Source organism: Stigmatopora argus, chromosome 2 (assembly GCF_051989625.1).
Source record: "Stigmatopora argus isolate UIUO_Sarg chromosome 2, RoL_Sarg_1.0, whole genome shotgun sequence".
NCBI classification, from domain to species: domain Eukaryota; kingdom Metazoa; phylum Chordata; class Actinopteri; order Syngnathiformes; family Syngnathidae; genus Stigmatopora; species Stigmatopora argus.
The window spans coordinates 23,691,843-23,708,306 of record NC_135388.1 but is presented as its reverse complement, the minus strand read 5'-3'; the positions used below and the strand labels follow the sequence as shown (position 1 = coordinate 23,708,306).

Sequence of the window (16,464 nt, the reverse complement as noted above, 5' to 3'; positions counted from 1 at the left end):
TCTTTAAACACGCCTTGTTGAAATCACCAGCGACAATAAAAACGCCATCGGGGTGGTCAAGCTGTTGTTTGTTTATAGCCGTTAGCAGGAGGTTAAGTGCCGTGTTAACGTTAGCATTCGGAGGTATATAGATAGCCGTTGCTATGACGACGTTTAGCTCTCTTGGTAGATAATAGGGCCTACATCGTATTGCTAATAACTCTAAATCCGGGGAACAGTGAGTGTCAATAATTTTACTGTCACCACACCATTCATTATGTATATACATGCACAGTCCTCCTCTCTTGCTTTTGCCTGTTAATACTTTTGAACAGTCGTTTCGAAAAAGCGTTCGGCTAGCTAGCGATACCGCAGCGTCGGGGATAAGCGGGTGTAGCCACGTTTCTGTGATGATAATAATATTACAGTTTCTAACAAAGCTGTTGGTAGCAATACGAAGTTCCAACTATAATCCTTATAAAGCGTGATTTATGGATGGATGTGTGTGTATGTGTGTGTGTGTGTCTGTGTGTGCGTGTGTGTGTGCATGTTAAGATTCTCTCGCTACATTTGTCCAAACGTGCATCATAGAGAGTGAAATATTTTATGGTGGCCAGAAACGACTGTCGGATCCTACTAGACGAGTGATTAAATTTCTTCACATTCTCTGTGTGTGAATTACTTTTATTTGTTAAAGCTGAAAGCAGAGTTGATGTATGAATCATTGTTTTTACATGATGTGCCCTAAACGCACCATCGTGTCTCGCCGAGTCTTTCCATCACAACAGGAACAAAATGTGTTTCGGGGAGCATAGAATGGACAAAGCGTGATTTATGGAAGGGTGGATGTTTTATGTTAACATTCTCACGCTACATTTGTCCAAACCATGCATCATGTAGGGTTGAGATTATGGTGGCCAGAAACGGTTGTCGGATCCTAATAGACGAGTGATTCAATTTCTTTACCTTCTCTAAGTGTGTAAACCAAGCTTTGAGCATTTGCAAGAATTATCAATGAGTATGCCTGACCAGAAATATGTTAACTCACTGCTCTCTTGTGGTAGTTTTAAGCATTACACTCTGCAGATTTGAAAAATCCTCACCTTCAGTGCACACTGCAGTGCTTCCGCTGAGTCATTTCCGCTTGAAGTTTGTTGCATGAACTACGCAACAGCACCGCTATTTTGTGAGTTTTTATTTTCGTAATATTTTCGCTTTGGTTTACAATGTTTTAACAAAAATAACACCCAACCAATGCTTACACGGGTAAAATTTGTCATCCTTTCTTTTGAAATTGACTGTCAGTTTTCCTTAGTTTGTCCTAAAAGGCATACTCCTTCTTCTGTATACCTCTACATAATTGTATACACATGTGCTGTGCTATGCGTGTAACTGAAATTTGTCATCTTTCCCATTTTTCAAAAGAGAGTTTTTATAGCGCAAAAACTGTCTTTTGGTTCTAAACTTGTTGTGTATAAAGTTAAACGTTTTTGATTGAAGTCACATTGTTTTGTGTTTGGGCCATGTCTTGGGGAAGACATATGTTGATTTTAATGAGGGATGAATTAGAATTAATATAAGGTAACCCCATTCGTCAACTCTGTTGATAATACGTAAGTGCATTCAAAAGTCAACAGTTATTATCATTCTTGCATTTGAAAATGTTTAAAAAATTGAATGAATCACGGGGCGGCCCAGCAGGTGAGTGGTTAGCGTGTTGGCCTCTCAGTTCTGGAGTTCTGGGTTCGAATCCCGGTTTGTCCACCTGTGTGGAGTTTGTATGTTCTCCCTCGGCCTGCGTGGGTTTTCTCTGGGTACTCCGGTTTCCTTCCACATTACAAAAATATGCAGGCTGGTTGGACACTCTAATTTGCCCCTAGGTATAACTGTGAGCAATGTTCCCTCTAAGCTGCGCACCTGCGCAATTGTGCACTACTCTTGTGTTTTCCATGCACAGCAAACAAATGCAGCACATAAAATAAAATCCAACCTGAATTGTTAAAAAAATAAACACATTACAATTTTTTCTGTGCCATTTTGCAACGCAACTCAGAGTAGCAGCATGTCACTGACAAATGACAATAAACGGTAATTACGGATAAAACTATGACTAACACTGTGTTCAGTCAATGATATGATGCGGATCACGTCACGTGTGTTTACTTCTGCGGCATGAGTAAATGTTAATGACATTGATTGGCTGCATTATTTACGCATTATATGCAGGTGCCTGTCTTTTGCAGGTTAGCATATAGCTAACGGTTTGGTGGAGCTGCTGTTAAGCCTTTATCATGGCAAAACAAGCCAAAGTAAAAAAGAAATGCAGTTCTTTTAAGATGGAATGGCTGTCGGAGTATGTGCAAAGAGATGAACAAGCGGTGAAATTGGGTGAGAAAGGTCTCATCCGCAAAACATGCAGCAAAGCTAAATTTGTGAGTTTTCCGATTAAAAAATATTGCATATAAATGGAAGCTTGAGTTTCTCAAGGGACACATGCAGCAGAAAATTCATTTGAATGAGAAGTGAGAAGGACAGACGTGAAAAATAAGGTAAAGATTTGTGCATATTCTAGTGACATTTATTAAGATGTTTTATTCATAGATATTAATCATTATATTTTATTATGACTAGATAATTTATGGATAGTAGACATGCACCTGCTTATGGCATATGTGATACCGGTGTGTGCCCAAAGCGAGCATTTACGATACTGCTCACGCTGGTCCTCTGTGTGCTAAGGGAGGTTGTCTGTATGCCCAGACATGAAAAATTAGAGGGAACATTGAGTGTGGTAATGGTTGTTTGTCTCCTTGTGGCCTGCGATTGACTGGCACCAATTCAGAGTATCCACCGCTTTGTGCCCGAAGTCAGCTGGGATAGGCTCCGGCGACCCTTGTGAGGATAGAGCGGTTCAGAAAATGATTGAAATGAATGAATGAACTAATTAATCACCAGTTAACAATTGTCATGTATTCAAAGTATATTCTCACCGACCTGTAGCCCAATTGACATTATTCACAGTAATCATATATTCCTTTCTTTTATTATTCAAGTCTTGTATTTGTTACACACCCCAAATTTATCTTGAAACACAGTCTACTCACTACTACCCTCTAGTAGTCAGAACAGGTAAATGAAACACACCCACTTATAGTCAAAACGAATGTGCACTTTAGACTATGGGAGGCCTTATATATTGGAGTCAGAACACGAAAGTCTTTGTCTTTTCTCGCTTGTAAATAAACGATGTACTGAGAACTGACCTGGGATCCCGTTTCTTTTTTCCGTCTCTTAATCAAATAAATCCTCCAGGAGAAAAAAGAACACGTAAGTAAGTACGAGTTCGAAAAGAAACAAATGACAATAATTTGGTGACCGCCAAGCTGATGCCCTGGAGGTCCAGGACGAGCAACAAGGATCCTCTCTACAGACTCTTGGCTCGTCAAAATAAATAGGTAAGCAGATTTTAAATTCTGCACGATTTACACAAACATCCAAATTTTAGGAGAGTCTGTGGAGAACGATCTATAATTGCAGTCCTGGTAAATTAAGATTGATATTCATTGAATTGGTGCTTTTGTATCTTTTGTTGGAAGTTATTGAGCTCAGATTGAATACAAATTTGCAAATCAAGTAGCAGAAGTTGTGCCCTGCGTAAAGTTGCAAATCAAATAGCAGAAGTTGTTCCCTGTGTAAAGTTGCAAGTTAAATAGCAGAAGTTGTTCCCTTTGTAAAGTTGCAAATTAAATAGCAGAAGTTGTTCCCTGCGTAAAGTTGTACATAAAGTGGCAGATGTTTTTCCCTGTGCAAATTTGCAAATAAAATCACAGAAGTTGCTCCCTGCATAAAATTGTACATAAAGTCATAGAAGTTGTTCCCTGCGCAAATTGACAGACAAAATCGCAGAGGTTGTTCCCTGTGTAAATTTGTAAAAAAAAAAAAGTCGCCTAAGACCTTTGAAAGAGTAGACTCAGTTTTGAATTGATTTTATATAAATTACGGATCCAAATACAATACTAACAATCTGTATTTGTTTGTCTTATGTTTTGTGTATTAACAATACTACATTTTTATTAATAAATACGATAATATGTGCAGGACACTGCTGAGGACTTTCTACGACACTGTGGTGGCATCTACAGTGCTGTTTATGCAGTGCTTTGTTGGGGATGCGGGAGCACGGAGAGGGACAGGAACAGGCTGAATAAGCTGGTCAGGAGGGCCAGCTCTGTTCTGGGCTGTCCTTTGGACTCTGTGGAGGAAGTGGGAGAGCGGAGGATGCTGACCAGGATGATGTCCATCATGGACAGCACCTCCCACCCCCTGCACGAGTCTGTGGAGTCCCTCCGAAGCTCCTTTAGCAATAGACTGCGGCACCCTCATTGCAGGAAGGAGCGCTTCCGCAGATCCTTCCTCCCATCAGCTGTCAGGCTCTTTAACAAAAAAATGGCTGTGTTAAGACCTACCATATGCATGCATGTACATTTATGTGTATGTATGTATGTATATATGCGCTAAGCAACACGCTTATTTAATTATATATTTATTCATGTATTTATTTCTTGACCTACTTATTACCTATCTATTTATGTCTAAAATGCCTTTCCTATTCCTGCATCCTCACCCTCTTGCCACTGGAACAACGAAATTTCCCGAATACGGGATGAATAAAGTTATCCAATCCAATCCAATATACTAGCAGTTGGAGAAGTTGAGGGAAAATACAAGTGAATTATATTGGTGGAATAAATAAGTAAAGTGTAGGAAACAGAGGAGGGGGCAAAGGTAAATCATCTTTCAGCTTCTGCCTCACAGATATGATTTTGAAACTACGGTAATGGCCGCACTGCCCAAAAAAGATTAAAACCAAAATAGAAGGTCAACTTGGCAGTTTTACTACTGCAGAGGCGGGAAGGGCGCACGCACACAAGAGCATTGCGGCTACAGCAGAGAACGCTTACTATGTTACAAGTGTCAACAATATGGGCATAACATTCGCTCATGCGCCAATCCTCCAGAATTCCATTAAAAACTATGGTTCATGGACCCTACGTGGTTTGTAGTTGCAATATGAGACCATTGACGATAATCACAGTTTTTTTCTTCCTTAAAATTAGCATTGTTGGAAATTTTAATCTCTTTAATTATATTTGGTGATACAAAAATTTGAGACAAAGAGAAGAGAGATCAATGAAATTAAATACTTTGATCTAACAACAATGAAAAATTATTGATTGATGACTTTTGTCATACAAGATTTGAGTTAAAAAGCTAGAAAATGTATATTACGACAATATTGGAAAGGAATGTGGAGGGGAATGTTACAAAGATGCCTGGCCAACATGTTTGTGAACACTCCACACTATTTGAAATGCTTTCTATTCAGGTTTAATGAGTTGGCCTAGCAAAGAGCGTAGGCAGGGGATAAGACAATACCCACACATTGTTAAAGTATTAGCCAAAACAGCCATTGATATCACCTCGGTGAAGGCCAATTTTTTACATTTGCCAAAGGTCTTATCCCACCAGTCTGCCAAGGTGGACAGTTCCACTCCAGAGTGCCTCTTCGTTTCCGGTTCAGGGTCTGCAGGCCTTCAACGGCTCTGGTTAGGGACCCATTGGGGGACGTGTCGTTGAGTGCAACATTTTCAAACATTGCCTACACCCCCTACTCCACCAAGAGCACATCAACCGTCAGAAGCATATCAACCGCTTTGCGGTCCTGGAAAGCCATGAGACTGGTGGCTGCCAGCTGTTCCTTCATTGCAAATCCAATTTCTTTTTTTGGACACTGTAATGGATGTTGTTCACTCTCTTCATATTTTTATTTGGCGTAACCCAAAGAAAAATAGACTCCTGCTGCAATTTGGCAAACCAACCCAGAAGTCGGATCGCCATGCCTCGATGAGGCTCAACGTCGTCGAGAGAAGCCAGCCGCCACACCGAAATTCCCAGCAGCCAGTTGTATCTCCTCCAATCTAAAACATATACTGGTAAAAACAATGAAACCCAAGCACATAGTCCTGTTTCTTTTTTGACAGGAGTTATATAATTTATTTCCCCCACTTCACCACCATAAGCCAAAACGTGGAATCAGTGGCACAGTTTGTCTTGGACAATGGGCACACCATGTCTCATATACTGCACCCAGATTCAGACCAGGCCCTGTAAGCTTCAAACAGGTAAAGTTAGCACAGTGGAAAAATTGGCTTGTCATTCACTGCTTTCATAACAGGATAGACACTGTTTCAATATTTTTCCTTTTCTTTACAAGCAGGACACTTTTTTTTTTTTGTAAAAACACTTTCCCCAAAGAATGGTGATTGAGGGAGTTGTTATATCCGATCGCATTTTCCCTCGTCTGGTCATTTGTTTAACCCTTAGTAAGAATGTTTAGTCTCAATTGAAATGTTTTCACATTTTTTTGCATATGGAGACAATAAAACCAATATAAAAAGTTCCCTATGGTTTATGGCATTGCTCCCTGAGCAATAATCTTTCCAATCCATATTGGAGTGGTCGCCGTTTCGTTTTATTAGGTCAGAAAGTTTATCTTACCCGTCTCCTCAAAAGTTTAAACTGAGAGAACCTTCTTACAGTGCAAAAGGTGGATCCACATCCCCTCTCGGCGTGCTAGTCCTTCTTCTTTATACTGCAGGTTGAGCACCCAGGCTCCTGGCACCACCGTTGTTCCGGTCCGTTTCCTGTTGAGAATCACAGTCTCCTTCTGCTAACCCAAATTCAATCCGTTACCTTAAAGATTTTTCTTTTTATGTAGTCAGCCAGATTAGCCTCATCATCCAGTTCCAATCGTGGAGTGAATAATGGGGTTTTGTATGGTCTACTAAATAGGATTTCCATATGTTGTTGTCCAGTTGACCTCGTTATGTAGGCACAGTGATTTCATAACGAGATACTGAACCTTTTGTCAATCCAGCCAATAATTTTGTTAACACAATTTGGGTGCCATTATCACGATGACTCAATGGTTCTTTGGAATTTCAAATCGTGCACTGATATGCCGAGCACAGGTTAAGCATGCTCTGCAACCAACTTAACCCTATAAGTTGTGTAGTGGCACCAGTGGCGGGACGTCAGGGCCTTCAAGGCCTTCTCTGCTGGCCTAAGAAATATCTTAATCATATTATATTTTGTCCATCAATACTTATTATTCCAAATGGTCTGTTAGCTTCCTTTCATTGCTTTTCCCCCTGGTTGCACTGCTTCCAGATGTGTGTTTTCATATTGAAGCATTTAACCAATCACATTTCAGCCATTATTTGTTGCCAGATCAGATCTGCCTCAAAGCCTTCACAATCAGTTCTGCGGGGTCTGCTGCATTAAACTAGACTGTTGCTTTTAACCAATCAGATTTCGAGTTGGCAACCCCACAATGCTTTTTCATAGGCGTTAGCATTTTGCTGGCTGGGATATGTCATTGCTTTAACCAACTATGATTGGCTAGTAGGCGGGCCAAAGCCATAGATCACAAACTCCACCCACAATGGCCGACAGAAGCAAAAACAAATGGATTCTGTTTGCTCACAAAGCTATTTTCCAGACGGATTTTTCCAGAAAAAAATGGACATCATTAAGAAAGGGCGGTCAACTCCGAAGCTAGCAAGCCTGTTACAGCCGGGAAAATGGTGTGTGCGGCACTTTCAGTGCGCTAACTTAGCTGCACAGGCAAATAGTATATTGTTGTGTTCATTTAAAGCCATTTTCAAAACGGACTATGCCGTAAATATGACAGGACAGGCTCGACTTTCATCATTAGCTTCGATGGCGATACGAAAGAAGGAAGAAAGAAAGGAGGATGGATATTGTGTACAGTTAAAAATAATTTTTGATGAGTATAATATGGCTATATTCCTAAATAATATTTCAATTGTGGGCCCGGTTTTGATATCTGAAAAGCTCCAGTGTTTGTATTTAATCACTAAATGCTGGTAGGATGTGGATTTTACCCCAGTTTAATTTTTGCCGTTTCGCCATTGACGTCCATCGCTGTCTTTTCCCAAGGAAATCACCCCCCTGGCCTGGTTGCAGTGGCGGAACGTCAGGGCCTTCAAGGCCTTCTTTGCTGGCCTAAGAAATATCTGAATCATATTATATTTTGTCCATCAATACGTACTTATTATTCCAAATGGTCTGTTAGCTTCCTTTCATTGCTTTTCCCCCTGGTTGCACTGCTTCCAGATGTGTGTTTTCATATTGAAGCATTTAACCAATCACATTTCAGCCATTATTTGTTGCCAGATCAGATCTGCCTCAAAGCCTGCACAATCAGTTCGTGCGGGCTCTGCTGCATTAAACTAGACTGTTGCTTTTAAACAATCAGATTTGAGTTGGCAACCCCACAATGATTTTTCATAGGCGTTAGCATTTTGCTGGCTGGGACATGTCATTGCTTTCACAAACTGTGATTGGCTAGTAGGCGGGCCAAAGCAGTACCGAGGCAGCCGAGATATCAAACTCCACCCACTATGGCCGACAGAAGCAAAAACATATAGATTCTGTTTGCTCACAAAGCTATTTTCCAGACGGACTTTTCCAGGAAAAAAATGGACATCATTAAGAAAGGGCGGTCAACTCCGAAGCTAGCAAGCCTGTTACAGCCGGGAAAATGGTGTGTGGGGCACTTTCAGCGCGCTAACTTAGCTCCACAAGCAAATAGTATATTGTTGTGTTGATTTAATGCCATTTTCAAAACGGACTATGCCGGAAATATGACAGGACAGGCTCGACTTTCATCATTAGCTTCGATGGCGATAGGTAGGAAAGAAGGAAGAAAGAAAGGAGGATGGATATTGTGTAAAAAGGATTTTTGGTGAGTAAAATTACAAATATGGCTATATTCCTAAATAATATTTCAATTGTGGGCCAAGTTCTGATATCTGAAAAGCTCCAGTGTTTGTATTTAAGCTCCAGTGTTTGTATTTAATCACAAAATGCTGCTAGGAAGTGGATTTTACCCCAGTTTAATTTTTGGCGTTTCACCATTGACGTCCATCGCTGTCTTTTCCCGGGAAAAACCCCATTTTTGTGCATTGATTTATTGATTATTTTTAATGTATCGCAACTCTAGCTGCAGTAGAGGTTTTATAGCCATAAAATAGTTTTTGAGAGTTGGATTGATACGTTGAAGGCGCTACGAGAAAATGCACCGACCGCCACTGAGTGGCACCGTACCAAGGCCACCACCCCCCCTGTCGAGACATAGGACTTCCCATGACTGCAGCCAGCTTTGTTAAAAACAACTCACCCAATTAAGCTGATGTACCAATTTGTTATTTTTTTTTTTTTCAATGCTCCCAAATTTTCCATTTCGCAGAGCAGATTATTTGTTTCTCCATGTTAAGTTTCACATGTGGAGTACTGCTCCTGCATTTTCATCAAAAAAATTCATTTGACGAAATAATTTTTTTCTTTTTTTTTCATAATTTGTCGCCGCCATCCCTGAAAAGGCTTATTGGCGATTTCAGAAATCAATTTCAAATTTCCAAATCCTTTTCCAACTCTGATTGATAGATTATATATCTTGGTGACCAGCCAATCAAAAACACAAGAAGACAGACAAACATTCACGCTGACACTCATAATCAGGGGAATTTAGAGTGTTCAACCAGTCTAGCATCCATAATTTTGGTTTGTGGGAGTAAACTGGAGTACCCGGAGAAAACCCACGAATTCTCGAGGACACCATGAATGCTCCACACTCTGGAAGGTCTGGATCCACCCAGCTTTCATTAGTAGATCTTAGAACCGTAAGGTTGATGCACTAATCACTAGTCTTTCTATTTGGGTCGTTTACCCATACATCAGTGGCCCATAATTTTTTATCACAGGTGGAAACCATCATCCCCAGAGGGGCTTCTTGGTAGTTCACCCCCTTTTGCTGTCCTATCAGCAATAATCATTCCCGAAGGAAATAGGTAATTAACGTATTAGATATGCGCGCTACACATCTACCAACAGAAATTTGTTTTGGAAGTTCAATTGCCGCCGTTCGACGCCCTAGTCAGTCAGCATGAGCGACTGCCGTGCGAGTGGCTGTGATTAACTCTCTGGTTGCCAATAATGCAATAAAGGAAGAACTGTGACACATTGAAACACACATGCACCCCCACACAAATATATTAACCGTTTGTAAAAAAAAATACCTCCATGTTTTGCATTACGTTATACACTTCCGTTAATGCTATCAGTTTAGCTGTTTGTACGTAGAATTGAGGTGGCAATAGATTTGCCTCTAGTTTTTTTTTGGTAGCCGTCAATGTATCTCGTATTACGTTCGAGTTTTGCCCATTCCATTTATTCCAAGACAAACCATCTACTTAAAGCATTACTCAGAGGTTGATATTTCATAATTTGGAAGTGCTATTTTTTACCATAATTCCAGCACTTGTTTTATACCATGAAAGCCCCCACCAGATTTTGGGCTTCCAGTGCCAAATAGAGCCTATTTCCAAATTTCCCTCGAATTTGTTTTAGATATGGGATTCACATTCCCCAAATATTCCAGAACTCATGCGTCAACGCATTTTGTCAAACCCAAAGCGATAAAAATAATCTGTTTCTTAGCCAGATTTTGGAGCTTAGAGAATTGTCCATTTCCCACTTATCTAAGATTGTCCTTGCCAATCGTTATCTCTGTAACATTTAGGTGCATTAACCCCATAATTGCAATGCTGTAAGTTTTACGCCAAAGTTCTCTTAATTTGTATGCCTTTAAAGCAATAGAAAGCAACCTCATTTGTTTTTTTATCAATTGTTTAATGCTTATGCAATCCGTAATATCCTAATAGTCATCAATATGACCCACGCCAAAGCATATTTCACCTGCTCAGGACAAAACAGGGAATGTCTTCCGTGCACTGAAAACACTCCATGCCCCTTCAGTCCTTGGGAAATTATGCCCCTCCTAAATCAATTATTTTATCTAAACCAGCCAGGTACAATTTTTCTAATTATTTGGATGAATGCCATTTCTGCATTGTTATTTTCATGTGTGATATCATTAACAACCAAATAATTCTTAATACTTAAGACCTAATTCGCAAATCACCCCATACGATGTTTACTTAAGATAAGAGCTATTTTCCGTAGCTCACTTTTACCACAATTAAAACCTACAATAATTAAATTAGAGAAAATAACCTTCTACTAGGCATTTCCTATTTACAAATTTCAGTGTTTAATAAAGGACCCACAAATTGTCACCAATATGCCATAATACTGTAAATTTTCTCATCCCTTTTTCTCTAACCAGCTAATCTCTTATGTTAAAGTATTTTGAACAAACCCACCATTCAAAAACAGTATTAATAATCTTTTATCCTCCAAAAGCTAGTTTTCTTTAATTAAGAGCCCTTCGAAATCAACAAATTGGTCAAAAATGGCTATCTTGCTCTATTCCCAATTTCAAAGTCAAACAAACCAATCTTTTACCAAACAGATTGTCTATCACCTTGAAAGACATTTTTGTTTAAAATCTGAAAAATGCGGAAGTAACCGCAGAACCCTGCATTTCCTGCAGACCGTCTTGCTCTTATTCTGAAATATTTAACAGAAGCGCTCTCTTAGCCTCCCCAGCGAGTTATCATGTTTGAAATTTCGCTTTTTAGCTGTGAATATTGCATTTTAGAGAAGACCACCATTAGTCCATAATAAGCTAAATTAATTCCCCATCCGGTATCCAACCATTTCACAATTTTTGCTGAGACCTCATAATTTTAAAATATGCTGCAAACACAACTTTATCCCATAGCAAAAACCATTTTTGGCACACACAAGTTTGCTTCAACAACCCCAAGGGCCAATTGATGTAATATCTTCACGGAAGGGGTCCTCAAATTTTTTAGTCGCGTGTGCGGGTCGGGCACACAAGGTGCTCGTTGAATGACTGCATATAATCAAGCTATGTTTCTAACTCCGTCCAATCGGTCCTCCCGCGGGCCGCATTTACAAAGTCGGCCGGAGTGGCCCGTGCTAATTTTTTCTCATGGGCCTTATCCGGCCCCTCAGTCATTTTGATCCACATTTCCTTTTGGAGGGAGTTCATGTGAACAATACTCTCCCGCGTCGCAATCAAATCAGCAGCCACAGCTAACAGGGCGCTTCCCACCGCAGTCGGCGCATTATTTGGCAAGTCTGGAGTATAATAAAAACGCAGGTTGGCAACAATGCAAAACATTTAATTGGCCGTTTTGAATTTCTTTTCGTCTTTTAACCACCATATTCCTGCTAGCAGACAGGATCAAAACCAGGCCAAGCTGCAATAGGCCATCTCATCCCAGTACCTTGACAGTATATTCAGGTGCGACTAACACAGACATTTTACACGTCTCCCCATTCGGATCTCTTATCCAAACCGGAACTGTTTCCGAAACGGTGGTATCTTGACCACCTGCCGTTGTCACAAAGACCCTCCGCTTTGTACGTCTAGCACCTGGAATATCCATTTTGATTGCAGTTTTACAAGCCCTAGTATCACACAAAAAATTCCATTTGAAGTCTTTTCACGAAAAATGTGATCTCAGGTTTAACCAAATCAAATGCCAGTATTTCCATTAAATTTAGCTCAACATCTCCATGTTTAAAGTCTTCATTCAATTCATTTTGAGCAGGCATGCCGGCTAGCCATGCCGATTGGGCCTTGTTTTTAGAAGCCTTCTTGTTTGGACAATCACGTGATATATGCTCCAATTCTCCACAAACCCAGCACGCAGCATTTTTGAAAACTCGATTTCTGTTTAATTTCCTCATTTCTTTTCTCCCAATCTCTTGGCTAACATCCCTATGCTCTCGCCACCTATCTTGGTAAAATAATTCTCCTTCAGTCGAGGAGGCCCCGCTATTCTTTTTATTTATTTTTTACATCCTGGACCCGTCTCATTGTCTTCTTTTCTGCGGAACAAAATAGCATGCTTTGCTTTTCCAGCCGTCTCGCTCTTATCAACATGCTCATTCACTCCGCTCAAATTTCTTTGCATTTCCATTGCAACGTTTTTTGCCATAAAGAACCAATAATTGGTATCATCATATCCATCCTTCTACATTTTATATAGATTACCCCTACGCTTAGTGCATATTTTATCCTACAGGTCTACTATTTTATGCATATTAAGCTGGCCAGCAAACCCTTATTTGTTTATCCATAAGTTTAGGTGTTTAATCCTTGAACGCTTTGATTTTCAACAAATTTCCAATCTTTACACGGCAGACGCTGTTTTGGATCGTCTTCACTAGCCGCCTTATTATTCGAGCTCCCCATTTTGAAGTGAGTTGGTGTGCAATTGGGTAGTAATTTTCTTTTCTTTTTTCTTCCGCCTCCATTTGTTTTCATTAGGTTATCACTACACACGCAACACACAAGTATACCCTCCCGCTCCTGGTATACTTTTGGAGTTTAAGTACCTACCGGCCCACAGTACAGGACACCGACACCCTAAGTTTTATAGACTCATGCTCTGTCTCTCACCTGTTAGGGACTAGTATTCACAGGGTTTTATCGTCGCCGTCCCCAGGATGCGAGTCCACTTCTCGAAATGGACCTTCACATGCAATGCTCTTTTTTAAACATTTGGAGCCACCATCACAACATGCAAACATTCATGTAGGCTTACCAGAGATGCCTTCAGATGTCTCTTTTAGCAGGATGGGTCTTCAACCGTCGTGAATCCAGGCGCTCCGCCGAAAATCCTGCCCGCAAAGGGTTTTAGATGCCGTGGGCACGGTCTTTCCCAGATGTCGACCAAGCGCCCGGACTCTTCCGGCATGTTGACTCCCAGGCTCGTAGGACCAATAATGATAGGTTCACCAATAGGTATTCCCAAATGCACGCACAAATAAAAGAGACAGGAGACTAGAAGTCGATAGTCAAGGACCTGAGTTTCAAATAGGTTTAGTTCTCAAAACAAATGAAGGTCCACCGGATCGTCTCCATATTCCAGCTGTCCAAGAGGCGTGTTGTTTAGGCTAACTCAGGAGCAAGCATTTACACCAGGGGTCACCAAACTACGGCCCGCCGGCACATTTGGACCGGCCCTCTGAACAATACCAGAGACGCTATCGGATGTATTATTATTATTTTTTTTTAATGCAGCCCGCCGGCACATTTGGACCGGCCCCCTGAACAATACCAGAGACACTATCTGATTTTTTTTCCTATTTGGCCTTGAAGACTGGGACGTTTTAATCTTGTGTTTGGTTCATTGCACCCCTGCTGAGCCCACAAATCATCCCAGTGAAGCGGGGCTTCGCATTGCTTCTTTGGTGACACGCGCGGGGAGAGTGTTTCCCTTTGATGCAGGCTGGCACGTCCACCGTTGCATGCACGAGCAGTGTTACCGAGACATCTGGACGATCGCAGGTGAGGGCGGAGCCCTGGGACCATCGCGGACTATTCACGCATATAAAAACTGCAACCTGTTTGAGAACGGAATAATGGCGAAAAAGTTAGGTGAGAGAAAAATTGATTCAGAATGCAGGGTATTTAACCTGGAGTGGACAAACGATTATTTTTTTGTTCAATGCAAAGAAAAGGCTGTTTGTCTCATTTGTCAAGAGACGGTGGCGGTATTCAAAGAATACAATCTTTGCCGACACTATGAATCCCGTCACAAAGACAAGTACGATAGCTTGCAAGGCCAAATACGAGCAGACAAACTCTCAAAGCGAAAAAGTGGACTACTATCTTAGCAGAACCAGGCATCCGTTCGGGCCAGCTTTTGGGTTGCTAAATTGATAGCAAGCAGCGGTAAGCCTTTCACTGACGGAGAGTTTGTTAAGAAATGTATGGCTACTGTCGCGGAGGAGGTGTGTCCCGAGAAGAAAGATGCATTTAATGCCGTAAGTCTGTCGGTGAGTACAATGACCAGACGCGTTGAAGAAATCGGGAGTAATGTATATGCCCAGCTGCAGCAGAAGACGAAATAATTTGACTTTTTTTCATTAGCACTGGATGAAAGCACGGACGTGCAAGACACAGCGCAACTGCGCATTTTTATTCGTGGAGTTAGCGCAAACTTTGAGATTTGCGAGGATCTGGCAGCCCTCCAAAGTCTCAAAGGGACTACAACGGGAGAGGATATTTTTGACAAAGTGTGCCAAACCATGGAGAAGTTGGACCTGGACTGGTCAAAGCTAGCTAGCATCACGACTGACGGGGCTCCTAGCATGGTGGCCGAAACTCGCGGTCTAATAATGGGACGCATGAACCGGGAGTTGGAAAAAAGGGGTCTCACCGCCCCGCTACGAGTCCACTGCCAAATTCACCAGCAAGCACTGTGCTGCAAAATGTTGACGTGGGATTCTGTAATGACGGTTGTGGTGTCGTGCATAAACTTCAGAGCAAAGGGAGAAGATTGTGCATGGCACAACAGAAAGTTAATGTTCCATGGCTTTTTTTCTATGAAGAACCCAGAGAGAGTTATTTAGTTATTATTTATTTCATAAATAGTGTTATTTATTTCCTGTTTTTTCTGTGAAGAACTCAGAGAGGGTTATTTAGTTATTATTTATTTCATTAATAGTGTTATTATATGTTTCCTGACTTTTTTTCTGTAAAGAACCTGGAAAGGGTTATTTGGTTATGTGTGGCTTTCTGAAAAACAATAAATAAAAATTAAGCTCCCCTACGATCGTCACACTTTTTCTGTTACAAACTGACACCGGCCCCCCATCAGAGAAGGGAAAAGTTATGTGGCCCTCACAGGAAAAAGTTTGGGGACCCCTGATTTACACGGTTGTAAGCAGATGTACTCTTTCTAATGTCAATAAGCTAAGTGAAGCAAAGCGTTCTTCATTGCAAGCAAATATATAATATAACCCTAACATTCTAAGTAAAGCAAAGCATTCTTCATTGCAAGCAACTATATAATAATGTAAGACTAATAACCCTAACATTGTGTTATCGATATGGTCAAAAGGATGTTACTGTTTTTTCTGTGTTATAATGATTTCTTACAGTACATGTTTTAGGAATTTTAAGGCAGCTGTTGTTTGGAGATCTCCAGGTGGTAAGATCTTTATATGATGAAATTGGCTGACTAAATTCAGATTAATTTAATGTGCTTTGAACTTTTCCTCATGGGGTTAGCCCCACCAATTGACAACTGTTGATTCAGTGTACAGGACGAAAGGCTACGAGAAGGAGTTGAGAATGGCTGAAAGCGTCGTATCCGAGTGAGTGGAGACTGTCACACCTGACATTCACGGTCGAGCATATTGCGTCACCTGATAGAACAATCAGGAACTTGGCTCCCGCCACTAGCCCAAAATGTCCTCTCACAACAGTCTCCATAGGAGAGGACAGCCCCTATCTCAGATTCTTTTAAAATTGTATAGAGCATTGGACAACAACAAAAAAGACTATTCCGCCTGGAGAATCTTAAACAAGTGATGATAATGATAACAAATAAATCTATTGAGAATTAAAGTGAACAGCAAGGAATATAACTATAGTATAATTGGGATACGGCA

At 40.9% G+C, this 16,464-nt stretch overlaps 1 protein-coding gene across 2 annotated transcripts in view; it reads left to right on the top strand.

The window, feature by feature from the left end:
• LOC144070585 (hatching enzyme 1.2-like) overlaps positions 1 to 16,090 on the top strand; it is a 57,215-nt gene extending 41,125 nt beyond the window's left edge. The window contains exon 14 of one of the 2 annotated variants that reach the window (XM_077594976.1): positions 13,331 to 16,090. In XM_077594976.1, the coding sequence (XP_077451102.1) occupies positions 13,331 to 13,476 (146 nt within the window). In that variant the 3' untranslated portion in view covers positions 13,477 to 16,090. Of the gene's footprint in view, positions 1 to 4,077; positions 4,251 to 13,330 lie in introns of those variants that run through there. The other variant, XM_077594974.1, reaches the window with a different exon arrangement.
• The last annotated feature ends 374 nt before the right edge of the window (positions 16,091 to 16,464 follow it).